This window comes from Pleurodeles waltl, chromosome 1_1 (genome assembly GCF_031143425.1).
Source record: "Pleurodeles waltl isolate 20211129_DDA chromosome 1_1, aPleWal1.hap1.20221129, whole genome shotgun sequence".
In the NCBI taxonomy this organism is placed as follows: Eukaryota; Metazoa; Chordata; class Amphibia; order Caudata; family Salamandridae; genus Pleurodeles; species Pleurodeles waltl.
In genome coordinates, this window is record NC_090436.1 from 60,236,702 (window position 1) to 60,259,474 (window position 22,773).

Genomic DNA, 22,773 nt, shown 5'->3' on the forward strand with positions numbered 1-22,773 from the left:
CTACCGGAACATGTTTCAGACAAGAAGTGAATTGTAATGTAGAAATAGGCAGATTAATAATCCTGTGTATTAACCACTCTGCAGAGGGAATCTCGGTCACGGTAAAAGGCAATCTTTCAAACTTTTCACTGTTGAGCATGACATAAGTCGCCTCCTTCTTAGCCATTAGTTGTTGTTGTCGCGTTAAATTAAAGGAAAAGAATATTTCCCTGGCACTGATGTGCTGCCACGGAACGCGACCTGCCTTCAGTGTTTGAAGTGTCCAACCCAACTGCATAATGGACCTGGTCTGATTTTTTCCATGATATAAAGAAGACATATCAGATCGTATAATGTCTATAGCAGAAGAAAAAATGTTGTTAATTGTATATATCCGGTCGGATAAAGTGTGAATTCCATTATCCACAACAGCTAATGCCTCTTTCAGATTTTCCTGATCTGTCTGCCTTAACCGGGCTGCAGCCTCTTGTTTGGAAAGTTTCCATATTTCATTGTATACTTCATACACAAAATGCTTCCTACGTGGTGTCTTCGGGCCTGACAAAAAGTCTTGTAAGTCAGTGTTATTAGACAGGAGAGTGAGATGTGTCTTAACTGCATTTAGCGAGGATGATTTGAACCATTGTTGGCACAATTTTCCCACACTATATGTAGTAATTATTTCAGCATGTTCTGGTGATATATAGCGAGGGTCTGACCTACTTGTCCGGAAAACCCCCGAGGAGGTGACAAAACGTTGATGACACCCATTGGTGTCTATGGGCCACAATAACCACCCGCCTGGACGTATCAATGAAGTGTTAAATGTACCATTCTGGACCCATTCGGTAAGTTCACTAAAAGTGGCATTGACGTATTTCTGCCAATTATTAATTTTTGCAGGGACAGGTATACTAGGCATGTTCAATTCTCTGATTGTGGCTAAGCCTAAACAGTTAGTCTGTTGTACTGTTTCATTTAAAAAAATCATTTGGATGGGAATGAGACATGCTCTAAACAATGTTTCTCTACCCTTAGTTTGCCAATGTTTTGTTCCCCAAACACTTTTCAAATCAATATTTTTTGACCAATATTCATAACCTTCAATTGACAGTCGGGAAACAAAGGAATCTGAATATATGAATTTCGTGTTAGTCAACATCATTTGTTTATCTTTAGACGGAGTTAACCTAAAATATTATGACTTAGCATTCATTTGATGATGCCCAGAAACATACGTAAATTTATCAAAGTAAGTTTTGGAACTCCCTTGTGGGGGAGTTGGGCAATGTTCCCATTGTGTATAGTCAAATATGGTTTTGGACTACTTGCTTTGTGGATGAAAGGGTACCCATAATAATTATAGCAAAACATGTCACCATAATTGTCTTTAAACTGGTAAACATCTTCATTTTCATAAACAGTATAATATTGCAATTCTGTCATCATTGAATCCACTGTCTTCACATCCCAATCATTAGATACAATGCCTGGTATTACTATATCATTCATAGATAACTTTAGGACATACGATATTTGAATTATCTCAGTGGGACCGTATATATCAAACATCACTTTATCCAACACAATCCCATCCAGAATTGGTACTGCAGAAATGTTCACAAAGGACAAGTCTCTTCGGACCTTATGTGATGAAAAATGTGGTTTCAACACCTCCTCCACCTGTTCAACTGCTGATCTCTCAGGAAGAAAATGACCATGTATCAACAGAAAAAAGGTAATTACAAACTTAATCCAAAGAAAAAATTCTAGTATAGTCAATAAGAGCCACAGATAATTCCATCGAAAAACTAAATATGTATTTTGAAGCCAACACATCAGCTTACGTGGACCTGACAGGTCAGTAGTCGATGAGGCAAACGAGTCCGATAGACCATCGTTGTTGGCAAAATAACCAGAGGCAGTTTGTGTAAAAGGTGTCGCCGTATTCAATGGAGGAGTTGGTGTTTCTCGCGGTGGCACACTGTAGATAGCACCATCCGTCACGTCAATAGTCATGTTGACTTCATCAAAGGTTTCTAAGTTATTTGTTGTCAGTGGAACTATCGCAAGATCATCATCCACCCTCCCCAAGCTCGGAGAGCCAACAGTGTTGGTATAGATAACTTGAAGCGGAACATCTTCCCCAGTAGTGAGAGGGATTCGGGAACTATTGGACGTTCCTCTTGGTCTGCTGTGTAGAATCGGCCACATGTTGTAACTTGACATTGTCAATGGAAACAAAGCGATTTTCTTTGGCACCTGGCAATGGTGGTAAAATAACAGTTCTCGTTCTGTGTATCCCCAACACAGGGACTGGTGCTCGATAAGAAGGGCCAAATTATTTTTTCACTGCGACCTTTTCACGCACAAGATCCCCAACTCTGGGAATCCAGCCGGTAGGTGTTACTGACACATCCTTAATTCCTGTGGAGGCGGCACTTTTAGAAGAGTTATCTTCACGGAACTGCTGTAATTCCTGCAAAACAGTGACACGATCAGTTATGTCAAAAGGCGTTTCTGCCGCCTCCACACCAGGACCATCAAGATCCGGAACAAACATTCGTGTTCCGAACAGGTACTCATATGAAGTATGACCCCCCAGGGACCTTCTAGGCAGGGTATTGAGTGCTCTCTGAACTCCATACAGGTGGGTTAGCCAACTACCACCCGTACCTAAGACCCTGGCTGTTAAGGATTGCTTTAAATCACGGTTTAACCGCTCCACAACAGAATTTCCTCGGGATGAAATGGAGATGAGTACTGGATCTGGACCCCCAAAGAAGCCATGGTGTCCCTGAATGCCCTTGAGGCAAAAGCAGGGCCCTGGTCCGAATGGAATGCCACAACTGCATATGTACCGACAAAGACTCGCAAATCTTTAATAACAGTCCGAGCGTCAGCCATGCGCTGTGGCCACACCCATACAAATCTGGAGCAAGAATCAACAGCGACTAGTATATATTTGTATGCACTATCTGGTGTTAGTGGACCACAATGATCCAAGTACACACATTGTAATGGTCTGTTGGATATTAAGAGGGGTGTCTGCGGTGGGCGCATAGCTGTTGAAACTTTAATTTGTTGACAGATGTCACAACAAAGGACATACTGCTTAGTCTCTTTATAGAGACCAGGCCACCAGTAACGGGCCTGTAATAGCGAAATTGTAGCGGCCACGCCAGCATGTGCAGATGGCACTCCCTCATGCGCTGCTTTAATCAATTGTGGTCTTACAGCTTTATTTGGGATGTCGCGTACGCCTGCGCTAGGAATTTTAACTTCAGTGTTCAGCATACTTTCCATGAAGTAGTGGTATTTATTAAGAAATCCTTTAGGATAAGGCGTGCCATCAACCGTAGCTTTTATGGCAGCCATAATCTCTGTGTCTGGTTTGGAACACGAACGAGTCACTGCAGCTACAGTGGCAACTGCCACTGCTGACTTTGCGGCTTCATCAGCCAAAGTATTTCCAGCAACGTGTATTCCAACGCGCTGGTGTCCAAGTGTATGTACAACATGGACTTTGGGTAGAGTCTCTTTCAAGTCTGCTACCCTCCCCTACAGTAGTCTGTGTTTTATGGTGTTGCCTTTTGAATCTCTGAACCCATTCAAGCGCCAGTAATGTAGATATTCATTAAAAGACTGGACGCAATAATACGAATCACAAACAGTCAGTGTGAACTGCGTCGGATCTGTATGTTCTAGTGCCAGCAGTAGAGCTTTTAGCTCAGCTAATTGAGCTGTACAATCCCCTAAGGTCTGTGTATAAGTATGTCGGGGGCAGAACTTCTCCCCCTCCATATAGCCGCTCACTACTGCACATGCAGCCGAATATTGGTGTTTCGTCCCAATCGCCAGTTGCGCAGAGCCATCGGTATACATGACTACTTGATATTGATCAATAGGCAATGTGTCAGCGGGGACTGGATATTCAACTTCTCGTTGCAGAAATTCCTGAGTTTGTAACTTTGGGTCAAAAATGTAGTCTACATCAGTGGCTGTCAAAGACGTAGCCCATTGTCTCCATCTTGGATGAAGTGCTTTTGCGTTCGGTACGCTAGCTTTTGTAACAGCCTCGAGGGCCGGAATAGGAGAAACTACAATAATGCGTTTTCCCTGGGCAAGAGGTCTTTCTTTAATAACAGCCATTTGTACAGCAGTGAGTATCTTCTCCGTGGGTGCAAATAGTTGTTCAACAGCAGAATACAAGTGTGACTTGTATCCAATCAGGACTGTCTCACCTTCATTAAATGCGACATAAGTAAACCCAATGGCCCCAGCTATCACCCTGATGACCAAATGCGTCCTATTGTCCCGTGTATGTAGATGTTTTGCTGCCAGCATATCTGCTTGTAACTCCCGAAGAGTATGTGTATGTTCAATTGTCCAAAATTTGCTTGAAAAATCAGGACGTATTAATTCATATAAAGGTTTTATGCGTGTAGCATAATCAGGAATGTATGTTCTGCCAAAATTGAGAAAGCCCAACAACGATTGGAGTTTCTTAATCGTATTTGGTGGTTGCAACTGTGCCCACTTTTCTAAGAATTGTGGCGCTAGGCTCTTACCTTCATTCGACAGCTCATATCCCAAGAATATGACGCTGAGGAAGGCAATTTTCGATTTTTTAAAGTTAAATTTGTAGCCGACTTCAGCAAACCCTACAACAATGCGGGTTACCCGTCTTAAATGTTGTAGCAACTCGTTATCCGTGAGATATATATCATCCACATATGACAACGCTTCAGGGTCCAACTCGTGTAACATTTCAGTCAAACGAGCTGCAAACAGTCCTGGGCTGTTCTTATACCCCTGAGGCAAACAACAGAATTTTTTCTGGGAGCCTAACGCGCTAAAGCTTGTTAAATCCCTGCTTTCCGGTGCAATATTCTGGCAGAAGAATCCATTCGAGATATCCAAAGTAGTTTTATATTTTTTCCGCAATATGTTGCTCATCAGTGCAGCGCTATGTGAATTCTGTATAGCATATGTACGTGTATGTCCGTACAAATGTCTGTAGTCTAAGACTATTCTATATGAATGGTCTGGCTTAGCTACAGGGAATAAGGGACTATTCATCGGTGAGACACAGGGTTCAACTACTCCCTGGTATTCTAATTGTGTAAGTATTTCTCTCACCGGTGTCCTTACTTCATGTTTTATGGGATACTGCGTTGTGGCTGAGGTTCACCTTTAATCGGAATTATATGATATGGAGAATCCCTGTCCCACCCTGCGTGATTTCTATATAAGGCAGGTGCTTGTGCTAGAGCCCATTTGATGCAGTAGGACTCTGCGAGTTCCCCTGGAACAAGGGGCGAGAAGGAAGGTCTAATAACCTCCTCCCCAGCTGGGCAGGTGGGGACAAAATCAGGCGGCCAATCTTGTTCAGCCAGCAAGATGTCATATATCTTAACTACATGATCCCAAAAGATTGCGTGTAAGGTGCGCTCAATGTCTCCTTCCAATTGTAACATCACCGTATACACCCTATCGGGCTCGGAGACACGCATATCTGCTGTTTCAACTTGTATGAAGTCATCAGTTGCTTTCACCTCCAGATGCTCTAGAAGATTCTGACGAACTACTGTGACCTCTGCCGCGCTGTCTAGCAGTGCTAGTGCCCATGTCTTGTTCTTCAAGAGAACTCTCTTCCTGAGTGGCATGTCTAATTGAGACTGCCACCACCTTTTTCTTTTTAAACTGTTGTTTTTGTTGTATTGATTTCTCTTCCTTCTTGACAGAAACCTCTGAAGAGCGTTGCGATTCCTGTCTCGGTTTCACGTACTCTGTTCTCCACTCTGACCGCCCACCTCTCTCATTTCTCTTTTCCGATGAGTCCTGAAAGGAACAAGATTGGGGTGTATCAGTATATTGATATCTATCAGGAGTTTTTATATTATCTCTATTTCTGAGATTATACCTATTCTGCGGGGTCTCCGTACATGGAGATTCTCCCCTTTCTTTTTTAGGTGTTTGTTGTTTTTTTCTCCCAGCGCTTGTTATTACCCTCAGGTTGCTGTTTAGCATTTTCTTTACTAATTTTCTTAATCGAGGTTTTTGTGTTCTAGCCCCTAGGCTACCACGACCAATACTGGAATACGTTTCCGTTAGTATTTTAGGCAGTTCACGCTCCTGATCTTGTTGAGGGACGTCACGAAGACGCATGCGCACCGCAAGTGCAACTGCTTCCCCTTTAAGATTACTTAGGATTATTGAAGAAACCGTGGCAAAGCTGCCCATCAGTTGCATTCCTAAATCTAAGGCCGGGGCTGCCCCGTATTCATTCTGAATTTGTTAAAGCACTTCCGGTAGGTTGGCCAATGTCAGTGTACTGTGTGCCGTTGTATAGGTGCACAGCAAACACCGTGCCCCATGTATTACAATGTTCCACTGTGGGAACCATCCCAAAGGGTAAACACATAGTTAGTATTCTATGTTTGTCCTGAGGTCCCGTATGGGGAAATACTGCCTCCAGCGTATTAATATTCTGTGCCAGCCAAAATGGAGTCTCCTCCCGTTTTGCTGGGACTTTACCCATAATAGAGTGTACTGTCACCGGGTTTATACCTGGTGCTACTGCATGTGGTTGTGCTGGAGCAGCACGCGCTGGGTTTGTATTTAGTGTCTGCATCAAAAATTGTACTAAGCGTCTATATGTAGCCGTTAAGACTGTATACAAACATCGAACTTCAGCCACCGCCATATTTGCAACTGCAGGATGTGGTGTATATGTGGCCAGTAAAGGCCAGGTAGGACTATCATTGCTAAGTGGACCTAATCTTACTGGTAATATGGTATGGGGTAGGGCGCCATCAAGCCAATTATTATGTTCTTGATAAGATAGAGGTATCTCCAAGTACGTGTACGCCCTGTACTGCCCAGACATGTTCGCAACTGTATATGTGTGGAATGTATTTGTGTTTCCATCAACTGCTGGAAATGTGACCCAAGAGTAAAAATGTTCTGTTCTATAGACTGCGTGGGCGGCCACCACAAACGTGACTGGACCACCCTGGATCTTAAGACCATTTGCTAGCAGATGTGCTGTGAGCGTTTGTCTCATATTAAGAGCTATTTGTATTACCTGGGGATTTGCCATTAGAAAAACAGCGAGAGTTCAGAGAAGGCACACCAAGACGGGGTCTTTCCTTTTAAGGTTCAAGCTTGAACAACCATCCGCAGTGGTGAAAATCCTCAGTGCTACGGACGTCTCCGCTAAAGGAACTGAGGGATCATTATATTATATGAGACCGAGATAAACTGGTGGACCCGAAAATTAGAGCCAGACCAAGTGTTGGCAGCGCCATGTCGCGTAGGCAGGATGGTTCACAGTGTGGGAGACTAAGTCTGACCCACAGTGAAGGACCCTTGTCACCCCAAATCTGGGTTATGCTCCGGCTAACTAGCAGTGCCTCATCTCTCCCAAAGGGAAGAGACAATTGGGCAGCCAAGCGCATGACATCTTAGTACTTCCCAGGGAAGTCGTGGTCACTCAGGTCACAACCAGTTCTCTCGTACAAAGTGCGGTCTCATATATAAATGACAAAGGCAGTTTGAGTTTTAAAGATTGGTTTAATAAAACGACTGCATTTTAGATAACAAGGCGTTAGCCGCAATAACCAGAACCATACAACACAGTAAGATTGAAATAGTAGCGAGGAGAGTGAAACATAAGAATAACGCTATCATATTGTAACTAAATTATGTTCTCTCTAAGTTATATTTTGAGCACAGCATGTGAAGCTCTAAGCCTGCCTTTCTGGTTTCCCCGGGAGGACATCAACCCTCATACCTGAGCAAAGGCCTGTGATCTGGATCAGCATCTGCAACAGGGCAGTCAGCATCTAGTTGTGGGTTCCTGGTCGGAATCTCCCTCTTACTGTACCGGGACTAGAAAGTGTTTTTATAACTAACACACCGGTGTTCTACCCTACGTAAGGATGTGTACTGTCTACGAACCATAAAGACTAAACTTCTCCCACATCTATCGGTAATTTACCAGACTGTATTCTTGACTGAAGCACAGAGCGAGCAAAAATGTATTGTTTGAGAACACAGTGCTGAAGTAAGCTAAACAGTGTGATAGAAGGAAATAAAACAAGACCGCAAAACTGGTTATTGTAAAATAACAGTGCAAGACTAAATAAAATGCATGTAGGGCAAAGTGCACAGAGCCCTAATACGTTAAGCTAACGTGCATAAAGCTACATTAAAAATTGCTACACTACAAGAGCACCAGCTTGCTTGCACCGGCTTGCTCGTGGCACCGCCTCCAACGTCCAACTCTGTCACTCCCGTCATCCAACTCCAACATCTCAGTGTTATGCGCTCATCAGTTGTGTCATGCAAGACATTAGTACTCCTATTCCTTCTCAATTGACAGCTCAGAAAGCTACCAGTGATCTTAGGTTGGGTACCATGAGCAGTCCCTGAGATCCTCATACCATTTTCTGGGCTGATTGTCTGGCTGTTGGCTCTGGTCTTATCAAAACAAGGGAAACAATGCTTTCTATAAAAAATGATTCTAAATTTTATCTAGCAAAATCATGTCTCACCAGCAGCCCCTAAAAGATTTGATAGCCTTGAAAGCATGAAAGTGCCTTTTTTGCTTAATTTAATTATAAAGGACAGCTCATTTATATAATGGTATGCACAACATAACGATTTTATTAACCAATACTTGAAACAAAGGTTTGTTAGTGAGCATGGTGGCTAATTGTGAACAAAATGTTCAGAGATGAGTGACTGAAGGTGAAGCAAAAATAATTGAAAAAGATACAGTAGTTGGGTATTGACTGTTGTAGCAAATACATGATTTTCTGTGATTCGTTTACCAGCAGTGCCAGCCCCCACGGTGTGGAATATGAGTAGAGTGGCCAAGAGTGATACTGGAGTGGGAAGGGGGGGCTCTAAAGCATCTGGTTGTAAAAGGAAAATTCTGGGTACCAGGATAAGCTCAAAAGATCAGTAATCAAGCCAAGATGTTTGAATGATTATTTCTGTGGAAAGTAAATGGGTTTAATGTCTTATTTTATTAATATTACATGTACATAGTGCCTGTAGCTTTAACTTGCTGGGTTAGCAAGTAAGGTGTTTCTGAAGGGGGAGTGTGTGTGGTATCTCCTCTTTCCAGAACTTGGAATGTGGAGTGTTTGGAATAGAAAGTGTATGGTTGAATGTTGCCATTTACGTCCAGCAGCTTTGCCACGTTGCTTGCCCTACCACATAAACATATGTCTCCTCTACCTCTGCTTTTGCTACACCCCCCTTTACAATATATGTATATAAATTTGTTTTTGGATCTCTGAGCCACATTTGAGCTGCTACTACAGGCTGTCCGTAGTGAGTTGCAATAGTGGCAGACCTTTGCGGATGACTTACTTAAAATAGTTAGCCCTGAAGATGACCTCCTCCAGTTGCCAACATATGAGGTCGAAAGGTCTAATGTTATAAGAGAGCAAACTGATTTAACAAATTTCTTCCTAGTGAACTTGGCCTCAATATATGGTCAGCCTTAAAATCCTTTATGGGTTGCTGGAAAGATATGGTTCATCAGTTAAAGCCTGGTACCATTTCCCTTGTGGAACATTGTGTTTTTTGCAACATTTATCCAGTTCCCTGTTTGTTATTGTGTTTCCCTGGTTTTAATGTATGTTTTTGTCCTAGTCTGTCTTTCTTTTTACACCCTCCCTCCTAATAACAGGAGCCTCCAAGCAATGGCCTCTTCATCCTGATACTCAGACCCTCGAGTCCTGGCCCATGCCTACAGCCCTCTGCCTACTGACCATGCTGGCCTACTCCAGCCTCACTTCTTTGCTCGTCCTATCACTTGCAGGGGCCATCCTACTCTCTACCCACCAGGACCAGCAAGACACAGCAGCCTATATCTGCCGCCAGAATCAAGATCTGCCCTAATCCTCCTTTTTCTTTTTTGTGCTCTGCCCCATCCACATTCTTCTTGGGTGCATCGCAGCATCCATTTCATGTCACTGACAAAGGCTGGTCCACCATGGCACTCTCACTGGTGCATCTTTCAAAGGCCACCCTCACCACAGGTGGCTTCTCAGTCTTTCCGTATTTTGCCAACAACATTTTCCCCTTGTTTGCAGGCTCTTGCCAGCTGACTAGGTTCAGTATGTTTATTTACTGCTACCTCTTTGCACCCACCAGCATTTCTTCTGTCATTTCTGCCATAAAACACATTTTCACATTAGTTGTTCACAGAATTATAAGGATTGTGCATGGGATATCAGCAGTTGCCTTCAGTAACATCCAGGGTGACATCTTGTTGGGCTGTGTGTCCATTTATTTTAATTACATTTGATTCTATTTAGTGGAGGGAGTATTTTAGGTTAGGTATATGATCACCGTTGATGTAAATGTAGGACTTCCATAGTGTGGTCGAGATAATGGAAAATTGCATTATACACTTATCTTATCAAAGTAGTGGTTATCATTTTAGTGGTAGGTTGAGGTCGTGAGCCTTAAAGTAGTAACATACTACTCATTGCAATCATCATGTGTTGAAGGTGGCTGCTGTACTAAATATCTGCCTGACCCCATGCAGCTCACCTTTACTAAGGTGGCATCAGACACACTGGAGACTTGGAACTTTCAACAAGATTGACTTGGCAGTGACACTACAGCGACATGCTTGTGTACAGTCTCTCCTACCTATACAGGAGCCGCAATGCTTCTGCACCTGGCAGCTGTTAGTCTGTGTCTCCCTTGGTTGGGGGGCACAACAAGTAGGAAGTCAGACACTGGAGGCTGGTTAAAGCCAAAACACCTTGTGTGAAAAGGATTTTCCAGTCAAAATGCACATAGAAAGGACAAAAGTTTCATTGTTCAGTGGGTGAACTGGCTGTCTGACTCTCACTGACTGAAATGAATGAAAATAGATGTTTTTAGAATCCATCCCTGCACAGAGGTGTTGATGAATGTAATGAAAATACCCCTGATAAAAGCCTAATACTGCAAGTAACTGTTCCTTCCTGTCATAACCAGACAGACTAAAAGTACCATACCCACAGTAACAATTAGTGCTCCTATTTATCATACCAAATTAAAACGCTAATCCCATTTCATTTTCTTTTAAGGCTTTAGATGATTCCAAGCAAGAAGCAAGTTCCGTCAGCCCTGTCTCTCTTGTCCGAACAGAGTATCTAGTCAAGATCCCACACGCAATCACTATTTTCTGCTCTCATGATCATTTGGAGGTGAAGTATCTGATAGCAAGGAGATATCTCCAGGTTGGAAGGTAAATCTCTTCTCCATTGCCCTTGCCTACGCTCTGTCTTTATTAATGAAATGTGTACATTTTTGCCAAATCACCTTTCCGTTGTTGATGTTGGAAGAATATGTGCTGTGGCTCACCTGAAGCAATGTTAGTATTGTAATCATAGTATTCTTAGTAGTTACTATGCAAATGTGATTGTTTTGCTTAGGAGCTGAATACTAACTAATTGGTTGAGGCTTTGCTGTAAGGAATTTACAATTCCCCATAATGAGAGATACTTATCCAGTGTAATGTCTCAGTGTGGCCACAGTATCCCTGATCAGATTTTGAATCTGTAGCACCCTGATAATACAAAATGCTCTTTACAGTAGTATTTTCAACAAAGCCATCTGTAATCAAAATGTTCTTCATACAATACATGTGACACTTAAAACTCCATGGCAAAGCCCTTAGAAAGCAACAAAGTAGGCAATGGTGTGTCTAGAAAAAGCTAGATGATTGGTTCTGTGTGTGTGAGACTACAAAGAGATCCAATGTACCTCCTCAATGGGGCCCATTCCTTCCCCAGATAGTGCTAAATCTTGTGTATGAGCTTAAGATGAACCATGAATATTGTAATTATATATGTTGTGTGTGTGATACCTGCACTGGCATTTCTTGCCTAGTTCAGTAAATGCATAGTGATATGGTAACTAGACAAAAGTCAGTATAGAATAGATATCAAGGTCCTGAAGAAAGCTGCAGACCTTGATTTAAGTATATGGCTGAAACGTATTGACCAGGGGAATTGAGAAACATGTTGACCAGGGAAATTGAGGAGTTGACCAGCCTCTGTAGGACCAAAGTCTTTGTTTTAATATTACTTGAAAAGGGAATTTGGTGCATAGGAACATACATGAGGGCTGAGCATACTCAGTTTCTCTCTCCGATTGAGCTGTCTCGCAGTTGTAGACGGAGCTTGTAGGTCGTTTTAGAAGTTCAGAAGATAAGCACCAGTTGTGGAAATTCTCCCTTGTAAAGTGCGAGGGACGCACCATCTGTCTAGGAACATCACAATGGTCCCAGGGTTGCAGACAAAATAGGCTGGCAAGATGCCTTCCTCAAATATAAAAGAAAGCAGAGCGATGCAGGCTGAGAGAGTCTCAGAGAGTTGTTTGGGGGATTGCTGAATTGCACCCTGTAGCAGTAGTGTTGATGCCCATGACCAAGAAATTGAGAAGACAAGGAAAGACTGCTTATTGAATGATGCACTAAAGCACTGGCTGAAAGAAGATGTGAGCTTGGGTACATCGATCCTACAGAGAAATGGTTGCTCGGTGTCTGTTAGGAAGGAGGAATGCAGGCCCTGCATTTGGCAAGTGGCTGTTTTGGGCTAGGAGTGCATTTAGCATAGATTTTGATTGCTACTGTTGGAGGAGGGAATGCTAGTGGAAAGATTAAACATCCAAAGAGCAGAAAGTCCCCAAAAATATGAAAGCAGCAGAAATTAATGACCTTGGTGGCCTGAACGCTGAAGCGAAATAGAGCTTGGTGCATGAGGGCCTGCTGGGAATGGTCGTAATAGGCAGAAATATGTTGTCAATGCCTTCCCTCTGATTGTAGAAGTTGAAGAGAAGCGAGGGTGTGAGGGCGTTTAGTCATTGGGAGACAAAACTACTCCTGAAGCCAGCACTAGCTCCAGCAAGCTGATCGTGGAGGCCCTAACCCATGACGGCGACCAAGGAGATCTTTAATGTTCTCTGATGAGGTGGGCATGGGCCCCCTTGCCTGACGTCATGGTGTATTGTTTCCCATCCAGGCCTTGCGGCTGTGAGTAACTGGAAATGCATCAGGAGCAACCCACTGTAAAAGACCAGTGTGGGTGAGCTTGGAGGGGGTTATGCATATTTAGGGCCTGAGACTCTTTCTAACCCCTGTCACCGAATAGATCCTATTGGAACCTTGGGCGAGACCATGGATGATCATAGCCCGTATTCTCAATTTTAAAGATCGCAATGCAATCCTGCGATTGGACTGTCAGCATGGCCCACTGCAGTATGAAAATCAAACAATCAAAGTCTTCCTGGAATTTACAGAAGAGGTACAGGAAAAGCGAACATACTTTGACAAAGTCAAGATAGAATTACGGAAAGTACAGTATATGATATTCTTTCTGACAAAACCGAGAAATCTGGTGGGGGAAAAGCCTGTTTTTTTGCACTCCTGGGAGAGGCCTGGAAGTGCCTGTAGGGCTGGCGCCGATGAAGATCAAGAGACACAGAAGTACACAACCATCTCCAGGAGTGGCGGTACAAGAGGAACCATCAGCAACTGTAGAGATACCAACAGAGGAGACTCCAGGGGTGGAGTCGACACACTGGGCCTCTTCGAAACCTGAGGAGGCTGTTGAACTGGAAGCAGTCAACAGGGAAGGCAATCGATGCTGAGACCGGATGCTAGGAAGGCGCCACCGCCATGTGCCTGACGAGACCAAGTAACATTCCTGTGATAAGGGGAAGGCATACAGGACTGGCGCATAAGTGAATACCTTCAGGTTTGATGTTGGTATCGGGAGGACAACAGACACCTCAGGCATTGTGGACTCGGGTTGTCCCACACTCGCAGCATGAGGCAATAGGAAGGGGAAGTTTCGGGGGGAGGGGGTCAACATTACAAAATGCACACAAATGGGAGGACGGAGGAAGATGTCAGGGTGAACAAGGCACTACACTTGAACTGTGACTACTTGGGAACGATCTGACTTGCGAACACTCTGAAAAGGGGAGTGGTAATACAGTTCCTGTCAAGACCTAATTCCAACCCTCATCCTCTTACAAGAAACCCACTTAGTGGCGAATAATTGCAGTTTTCTGGTTAGATGATGTTACAAAGTCCTGATACATTCTGAATCCAAACCGGATTATGGGTAGTTTGCAAACTGGCTCACAGATTGCTTCCGTTGACGATCAGCAAGACGTGGGTGGGCCCTAGCAGGTGCTAGGCAGCAGTGCAAGGAGACATTAATGGGGATCTCCTGCTACTTCCAACCTGGGTGACTGTGGTATTGAGCATACATGAGCTGAAGATGGAGTATGAGAGCTCAGGTAGTAGGAGTAGAAATCTGAAAGTGGAAAGTCTTGGTTCAGTGGTAAAAGCTTCTTGCATTTTTAGTGTGAAAATGAAAATCAGTGGATCTTTATTCAGTCTTAGGCAGTCTATTCAGTGTAATTGTAGTAATTGTACAGAATTGGAAGGAACGGTAGATAAATTATTGAAGCCAGACTAAAAGGTGGCAGGATATGGAGAAAATACTGTAATATCTGATATTGGCAGAAACTACCTGAAATGGAATAGGGTTATCAGGGAAAATTTACATAACAAGGCTTTATGTATAGCACTGAATCTGAATACTTTAGAACAAAATACAACAATTGCGTAAATAATTATACATTAAACAATCTTTGAGTACCTTCTGTTTACTGATATATTGTGATTATTAAAAGGATTCACTGACATGATCAAATTGAAGAAAAATGTAAGAAGAGTGGCGAACAAGATGAGGTCTAGTCCTCATTTAAAGACGGAATAACCACAAGGAAATAGACAAACTGTTGGAAGCGTGCGTTGTAGAGTCAATATAATGATCTAAATGTCTCGCTCCTATGGTTTTAGCCCCAAATCCTGGGGGGGTGATATGCATGTGTCAGTCTGTCAAATTAAACTAATGTATATGTAGATACCTTCAACAACTGCAAAATATATCAGAGATGATGGGTATTATGGGAGGTGGAAAATATTCTGCTTGGAATATAAGCCCTCAGCACACCAGTGAGTAAATGTACATGTGGGCTGAAGATCTTTGACATCATTTGAACCTCCTTTTGAGGCGCATCGTAACCGCAGAATGCTTTGTCTGCCAGCGTTTCTATCAGCAGTATTTCAGAGAATAGTGCAAAATATTTATAAAGGCTTGGAAAGTGTGTATTGTGTTTGTAAGAAGTCACATTATAAGTAAGCGAGAAAATGAAAGTTGAATATGATGAAATGTTTGGCGACGTAATGCAGAGACTGGAACAATCAGTAATGGAAAATGTATACAAAGATTTTCTGAAGTTACAGACCTAGGATATGCCATCTCTGGAGTATTATTAATTAAGCTGAAATCGGGTGTTGTCAGGGTTATTAAAGAAATTCCTCAGCCCAGTAACAAAGAGAAGTTATGTTTCTTTTTGAGATAGAGTGAGTGGGGCTCACAATTCTGGACAGATTAACAGGTAGAGTTGAACTAAGGAAAGAATTCATGTGGAGAAATGTAGAATTTGTATGAGGTGACAAATGCAACTGGGTATATAATAGAAAGTAAAATTTGCAGTTCTCAGTGGTCCAATGCTTTAATGTTAACAAATAAAAGAAAATACATCAGTAGTAATGCTGGATGTGAGTTTAGGAACATTGTCTATGCAAGTGGAGAATAGTAATGAAAAGAATGTTGGTTTTGCTTCAAGATAATTGATGGGTGCAGAGTAGAAATATTCCACGATGGGCACAGACGTACTTATGTGCTGCTTGGCTGTAACACATGTAACATTTTTTTATACGTGGAGTCACTTTGTAGAAAAGATCAGATCACTCATGAGCCTCTAGTTCATATGTGCAAGCGCATAAATGAATTGAAGGGAATTCAGTGTCTCATTTTGAAGTTCAGTATTTGATACCATTGAGAAATGAAGCACAGGACTGTCTTTCAAGGCTTCCGTTTGTGGAAGAGGAGATCCAAGAAGGGTCTTACTGCATAATGTTAATTTGTGATAAGTTGGTTGTTAGCAAATGAGAGTGTGAAAAGGCAAATAAGGAAGATGAGGCAGAGAAGGCTAAAGAGAAAGTAATGAGTGGCTTGGGACATGTGAAAGAACTATGCAGAAGTGGAAAATTTCTAATAGCAAAGGGCGAATTAAGCATCGGTGGTGATAAACTAGGGAAAGGAGAAATTTGTTCCACATGACAAAATAGGAAACTAATAATAGTAGCGCATAAAGGGCACCACAAAGAGACATAGGGGGTCATTACAACCCTGGCGGACGGTGTTAAAGCGGCGGGAAGACCGCCAACAGGCTGGCGGTCTTTTTTTCAGTATTATGACCATGGCAGTTACCGCCATGGTCATCCGCCGCTTCTCCGTTCCGCCCGCTGGGCTGGAGACCTGGGTCTCCAGCCCGGCGGCCGTCACAATACCGCCGCCGGTATTTTGACCCGGCTTACCGCCGTGGATTTCCATCGGTAGGAACCGCCATGAAATCCATGGCGGTAAGCACTATCAGTGCCAGGGAATTCCTTCCCTGGCACTGATAGGGGTCTCCCCCACCCTGACTCCCTCCCCTACGCCCCCCACCACCCCTGCCACCCCCCAAAGGTGGCAGGGCCCCCCTCCCCATCCCGACCCCCAACATCACATAACTCACACACACATGACACGCACGCAGGCACCACCAACACACACACGCACACACACCGACATACATGCCTACATCCACACACACAGTCAGACACGCACACCCATGTACAGACATACACGCACACATCCATACAGACATACATACAGACATACACGCACTCATTCCCAAAACACGCAACACCCCCGCAAGCATACACGCACTCACACACCCCCTCTACATACACAGACGCACACCCCCATGCACCCACACAACACCCCCCACCCCCCTCCCCTAACGGACGATCAACTTACCTGTTCCGTCGATCCTCCGGGAGGGGACAGGAGCCATGGGGGCTGCTCCGCCGACACCACACCGCCAACAGAACACCGTCGCGCCGAATCACAGGACGTGATTCGCTGGGCGGTGTTCTTTTGGCGTGGCTGTGGAGCTACCTCCACTTCCCCGCCGCCCGCCAGTATGGCTGTTGGCGGCTCTCCGTCTTAAAAAGGACGGAGAGCAGCCAACAGTCATAATACGCCGAGCGGCAAACCGCCACTACTGGCGGTCTTCCCCACGGCGGTCCCTCGGCGGTCTTGTTAAAAGACCGCCGAGGTTGTAATGACCCCCATAGTCCAGATTAGATAGTTGAAAAAAGATGTTATGAAGAATTGTTATGCATGTGCCAACACTAATAGAATAAAAACGTGATTCAGCTAATATTAATATGTCTTCATGTAACCACAAAATAAGATGCAATGCTAGGAATTGTTTTTCAGAACCAGTGGGCAGATTGGGGCGAGCAATAGATACATCATATGGCGGATGCTCTGTCATTCTAATTGGTTCATCTAGAAAATTATGAAATGTGCTACAAACGAAGGTGGTAATATGGTTTTTGCAGCAAGTGTGCCTGAATTAAAGAATCCGTTTAATTATTATGTTCTGCCAAAACTATTATGTTCTGATGGTATATTGTGTTAATTTTCTGGTGAATTCTTCTTGCCTTCTTTTTTAGTTCCTTTAGTGAAAACTCTGGGTGACAGTATGCACTTTATAAATGAGTTGTGGTTATGTGTGACAATGGGTTATATTTTGTGTCAGAGTCTATGTGTGAATTCTAAAGAATAGACTGAAAAATAAAAAGCAAGCATTATTTCTGCAATGGACCAGCAGGTTGGTGGAATGATTAAACATGATTATACTGAAGGATGTTAAGCTGGCAGTAGCAAATGGGATCTTCTGTAAGAAAGCTCCTATAGATATGAAATGAACATACAGAAGGGACCCCACATTCAAGTAGTGTTCTGTTGCGGGGCAGCGCCTTGATACCTGCTGGTTAAGTGCACTTTACTAATCCCCTTTTTCTTTTCATTTCATTTATCATCCTAAACACCTTTGGGGTTCTAAATGAAGAGAACCAGATGCAATAGAAATACTTTTGTGATTAGCGAAACATGTTTTGTGGGTAGACAAGGAGGCTGTAAAGGAACATGTTTTGAAGAAGTATGACGTTTATAAATTACCATGAGAAAGAGCTCATAAATTACAGTTGTCAAGAGCAACAGATATATATAGAACGGAAAATTAAATACTGTATGCTTCAGACAGTAGTAAAAGTGAAAAAAAAATGTGGTTTAATAGGAAAACTGGCACATCCTAGGTTTTGCTGACATATTCAAGTTACCAATAAGGAATACGTATTTACTGTTTGCAACCTATTGGAAATTCATCTGTATGAGACAATGTATTTACACAAATGGACAGGGGAGATTCATCTATATGAGATGTGTTTACTCATGTGTTTTAGTCATAGCAAATGAATAGGGGAGAGTGGCGATGAAGTAAACACATAAGTATTTCAAAAGGTGCAATCACCAGGAGGAATCACGGAAGATATTGAAAACTGTCCTTACATCCTTATCTGAGCCACAAAGAAATTGTTTAGGGAGATGCCTAGAAAAGGAAGCATTCTTTTCTGCTATCAAAGCGGTGAATGCATACAAGATACCAATGGCCAGAACGTTCATATGAGGGTTTTTTTTACAGTCTCTGGCACAGCCATTGCCAGAGTAAGTCAACTTGTTTGCTAACTCAGGGACTGTAAGATAAACTGTAATAGAGGCTGGAATAACAGTGATACCCAAGTCAGGCACAAACCAAGTCAATTGCATGTCATTGTGTCCGACAGTGCTGCTAAAGTGGCATGAATGTAGCTGGAAAGAATCCTCCAAAGGCTAAGTGTTGCGTAAACTATGACTTTGGCATAGTTCTACAAGGTTTGCTTTCCTGTCAACAGGTGACACTGGTAAACTCAATTCAGTGCACCAACGCTGAATGTGAAAGACAGGGTAGTGTATCCCTATTGAACCCCACCCAATACATTGTTGAAGTAGAGTTATTGCTTTCTGGATAGATGACATCTGTGTCAGTGGCAGACATGACAATGATTAAATTGGGAATGGAGTCGGGCCTACTCTAAGTGTAATCAAACCGTAGGACTTTGTCAAAAGTAAGGGCATTCTGGTTGGATTGATGGGTCATTACCAACCTTAAAATGAGGAATATAGGCACTCTTGTCTGGAAAGCAAGTAAGAATACACCATGACAGTGCTCATTTCTTTTGGCAGGATGGGATCGGCTTATTTGGTGAGAGTCCTCTTAAGACTTGTGTTGAGGAAAAGATTGTAAAAGATCTCATGTCAAACTATAAAAATCCACCCCAAAATTTCTTATATATAAATATGGTTAGGGTGGGTTTTTGTACTTATAGGTAGCACCAGTGCTGTTGATCATTCCTGATGGTGCTCATATTGACAGTGGAATGCTATATAAGAGGAGTGAGCACAAGTTGTTCATGTGTGCAGACTGTGTCATGATGAAAATAGGTGACCTCTATAGATCGATTCCCATGGTTAGTTTGAAATCAGAGGACGAGGATTTAAGGTTATTGTGGGCAAATATGAAGTATTATGTAAGAACTTGCCAGAAGAGGAAGAATTGATGGCAGTGTATGAAGGAACATATGTAGGACTTGTAGAAAACGAATGTTGCGAGCCTGATACAGAATATATGTGCAAATGTAAGTAATTGGCAAGTGGGCTTTATTAAGGGTTCTAGATCAATATGTTGCATAGACTGCTTTATGGTTTTGATGCACTTCAGTTAGGATAATAGAAGATCTACTTGAAAAGATACAGGCATCTTTGATCCCATTTATGTGGGAGAAGAATAAGGCCAGAGTCAACAATGAAATTGTGTGATTATCCAAGAATAGACAGGATGTAGCATTTCCTGATATTACAGGTTATACAGGACATCACAACTTCATTTGGGTTGGTTTGAGATGGAGTTCACTGAACACCTTGCTCAAAAAGGTCAAGTATTGAAGTGAATGGCTTTATGAGACATCATCTACCTCGTCCTTCCCCAAGGAGGAATAGATCTACCAGCAGAGATCACACGTGAGAATCTCTCATTTGAACACTGCCACCAGGGCAATGCAGAGATTTTAGGGTAGTTACAAATGTGTTTGTCAAAGCAGATGGGAGATCTTTTGGACCATACGAGAAGGACATTTAACAGAAAAGTGAGGCACACCTAATTCCATTCAGGCACTGGGTTGCAGGTACTCAGGTAAAGGTAGCTGTACTTTGGTGAAGAAGGGCCAAACTGTAGAGGTTTCTTTCAAGATGTTTGTAAACAAGGTTTACTCTGTTACTCTGAAGCTTGTTCAAATGGCTCTTTACACCACAGGATTGGAGTATGAAGAAGTGGGAGAACAACCTCAGAAGTGTAATAGGAAATGTTTTGGAGGGACATTCAAGTAAGCACTCACTGTTTACGGACTAGAGAAGCAATGTATAAGGTGCTCTGTGTCTGACATATGACTCCAATAAGGTCCATTTCATGTTTTCCAAAGAATCAGCTGTTTGTTGGAGGAATTGTGGCATGAGTGGCAAGGCTGTTCATGATTGGCAGACATGCCTCGAGTAATTTCCAGTAGTGAAGATTAATTCAAGCATTAAGCATTTTATCAATCTCGTGTTTTCCTTTCTTAGTGAGAAGCCCTTAGTGCTATGGTTTGCTCAAACGTGACCCCCGTGCACACTGTGCCACAATGCCTGTGCCAAGGATCAAGTAACACCTTACTTACAAGGTCCAGTAGCCTGAAACCGGTCTGAGTGGCTTGTGCTCTTACTTGGAAGAGACCATGTCTAGCAGTTTGGCCAGCATTGTAGAGCATTAGAGCAGGACCAAGGCTGTTTTTGAATAAAGCTGGTTCAAGTGTGAGATGGCATGGTGGGCAAAACATTACCAGTGACCAAGATTAATTCAAGAATTTCCACCTTCTGGTTTTCTATGTGTTATAAAGAGCAAATATTTTAGAAAAAAGCACTTGCACCTATAAATGAGAAAATGAGAACTGGGGATATCCTTATGAAGGTAAACCAGACCATATAGTAATAAAAACAGGAGTAGTTCACAGTATATAGTGACCATGATATAATACACCTTAAGGGTATGATGAGATGTTTGATCCTGTGCCTTTTGAAGAAGATGGCATTCCTGTGACTCGTTTGTGGTGTGTGTGTGTGTGTATATATACATCATATATATATATATATATATATATGTATATATATATATATATATATATATATATATCTGGGATAGAGTGACAATAGAAACGCTGACAGTGTTTGTCAGAAGGAGAACGTTTGAGTGGTATGGAGCTCATCATGATTTATATGGAAAGGGGACACAGACAATTGTAAAACTTACATAGGGCCTTGTGTCTCCTTAATTACATAAAATATGAAGAGCAGGGATTGGTGGGGAGGAGGTAACATTCTATAGATGGGTGGCAGAAAGACAACATTTACAATGCAATGGGTCTCACGTTTGCTTGAGTTAGAACTATTAGAGTTGTAAATTCCTAACTGGACTTTTCTTGCCACACAAACTGAAAACTAGAAGTAAAACAGTTGACATAAGTGAGCAGATTCAAAGCGCCACAGCCACCATGAGCGTGTGAGCGAAGGAGAGACACAAAAGGAAAAAGAAGTTTGCTCGCGGTCAAAGTTATCAGCAAAAGTGCAATTACCATTTAACAAGGTCTATGGCCAAGATCGTAACAAAACCGCCCCAAGGAGGGACAAACGTAATGCATTTACCAATGATAACAAAAGATTTGTGAAAGGCACGCCCATGAACGAGTGATAGTGATGGGCATGCGGTGGGCGTGGTTAAAAGCCCAGATACATATGAGCACATCGGTAAAGCAGCGCTTGCGCGCTGCTGTGTTCAATCTAAAAATAAAGGAAGTACTGGGAGGTGTCATTCAAGTGCTTTGAAAGGGTCATCTTAGATGAGAAAAGCACAGAATGTGGACTGTGAAAAGAAGAGAGATTTTGAGAAGGGCTGTAAATTGTTGCACATGAAAATATGATGTATGTATGTTGAAAATGTATTGTGTGATCTTAAGAACAATAAATATGTGTTATGAAAAATGAGTGAGTGATCTCCAAGGACCAGGCAAGCAGTGTGACTAAATACAAAACAGAATTATCTCCATTGGTACTGCGCATAGTCCTACCAAGTTCATACTTGAACCACCAATCTCCTTAGCACCCCACATGCACCCCACAAAATTCAAGATCTGCTCTACATGGAATTAAGAACAGAAGAAATACTAAAGATAAACACCAAGGAAGTAACTAGAAGATAGAGGCTCCTAAAATAGCATCTCCAGTGACATGGTAGGAGTTATTAGCACAGAATCCTTCTGGACCTTCAGGTTCTAGTGCGCTGAAGTGGCCGAAAGGGGACATTTCAGTGCTACATAAAACTCTAAATAAATAAATGCAAATAATAAAGCATGAATGAACTGTAATACAGGAAATAAATGACTTAGAATGTTTCAAAACACCAAAGGCATGTATTTGGCTACATTTTTCTCAGTAAAGAGGGACTGAAGCAAAAATGACTCATACTACATCTGAATACCATAAATAAATGGATTAAGAAACATTCATATGGTGAGACAGTAGTTTTACCCCCAAAGTACAGCAGGAAGATTGGATGTGTGGTATAGATTGCCAAAATTCCTACATTCATATGCCAGTCGTAAGAAAACCT

The 22,773-nt window shown here is 42.5% G+C and overlaps 1 protein-coding gene across 1 annotated transcript in view; it reads left to right on the plus strand.

Annotated features, from left to right (window-relative positions):
• FANCG (FA complementation group G) overlaps nucleotides 1-22,773 on the plus strand; it is a 176,787-nt gene that overhangs the window by 95,019 nt on the left and 58,995 nt on the right. The window contains exon 8 of the mRNA XM_069212638.1: nucleotides 11,085-11,245. Within this exon, the coding sequence (XP_069068739.1) occupies nucleotides 11,085-11,245 (161 nt within the window). The remainder of the gene's footprint in view (nucleotides 1-11,084; nucleotides 11,246-22,773) is intronic.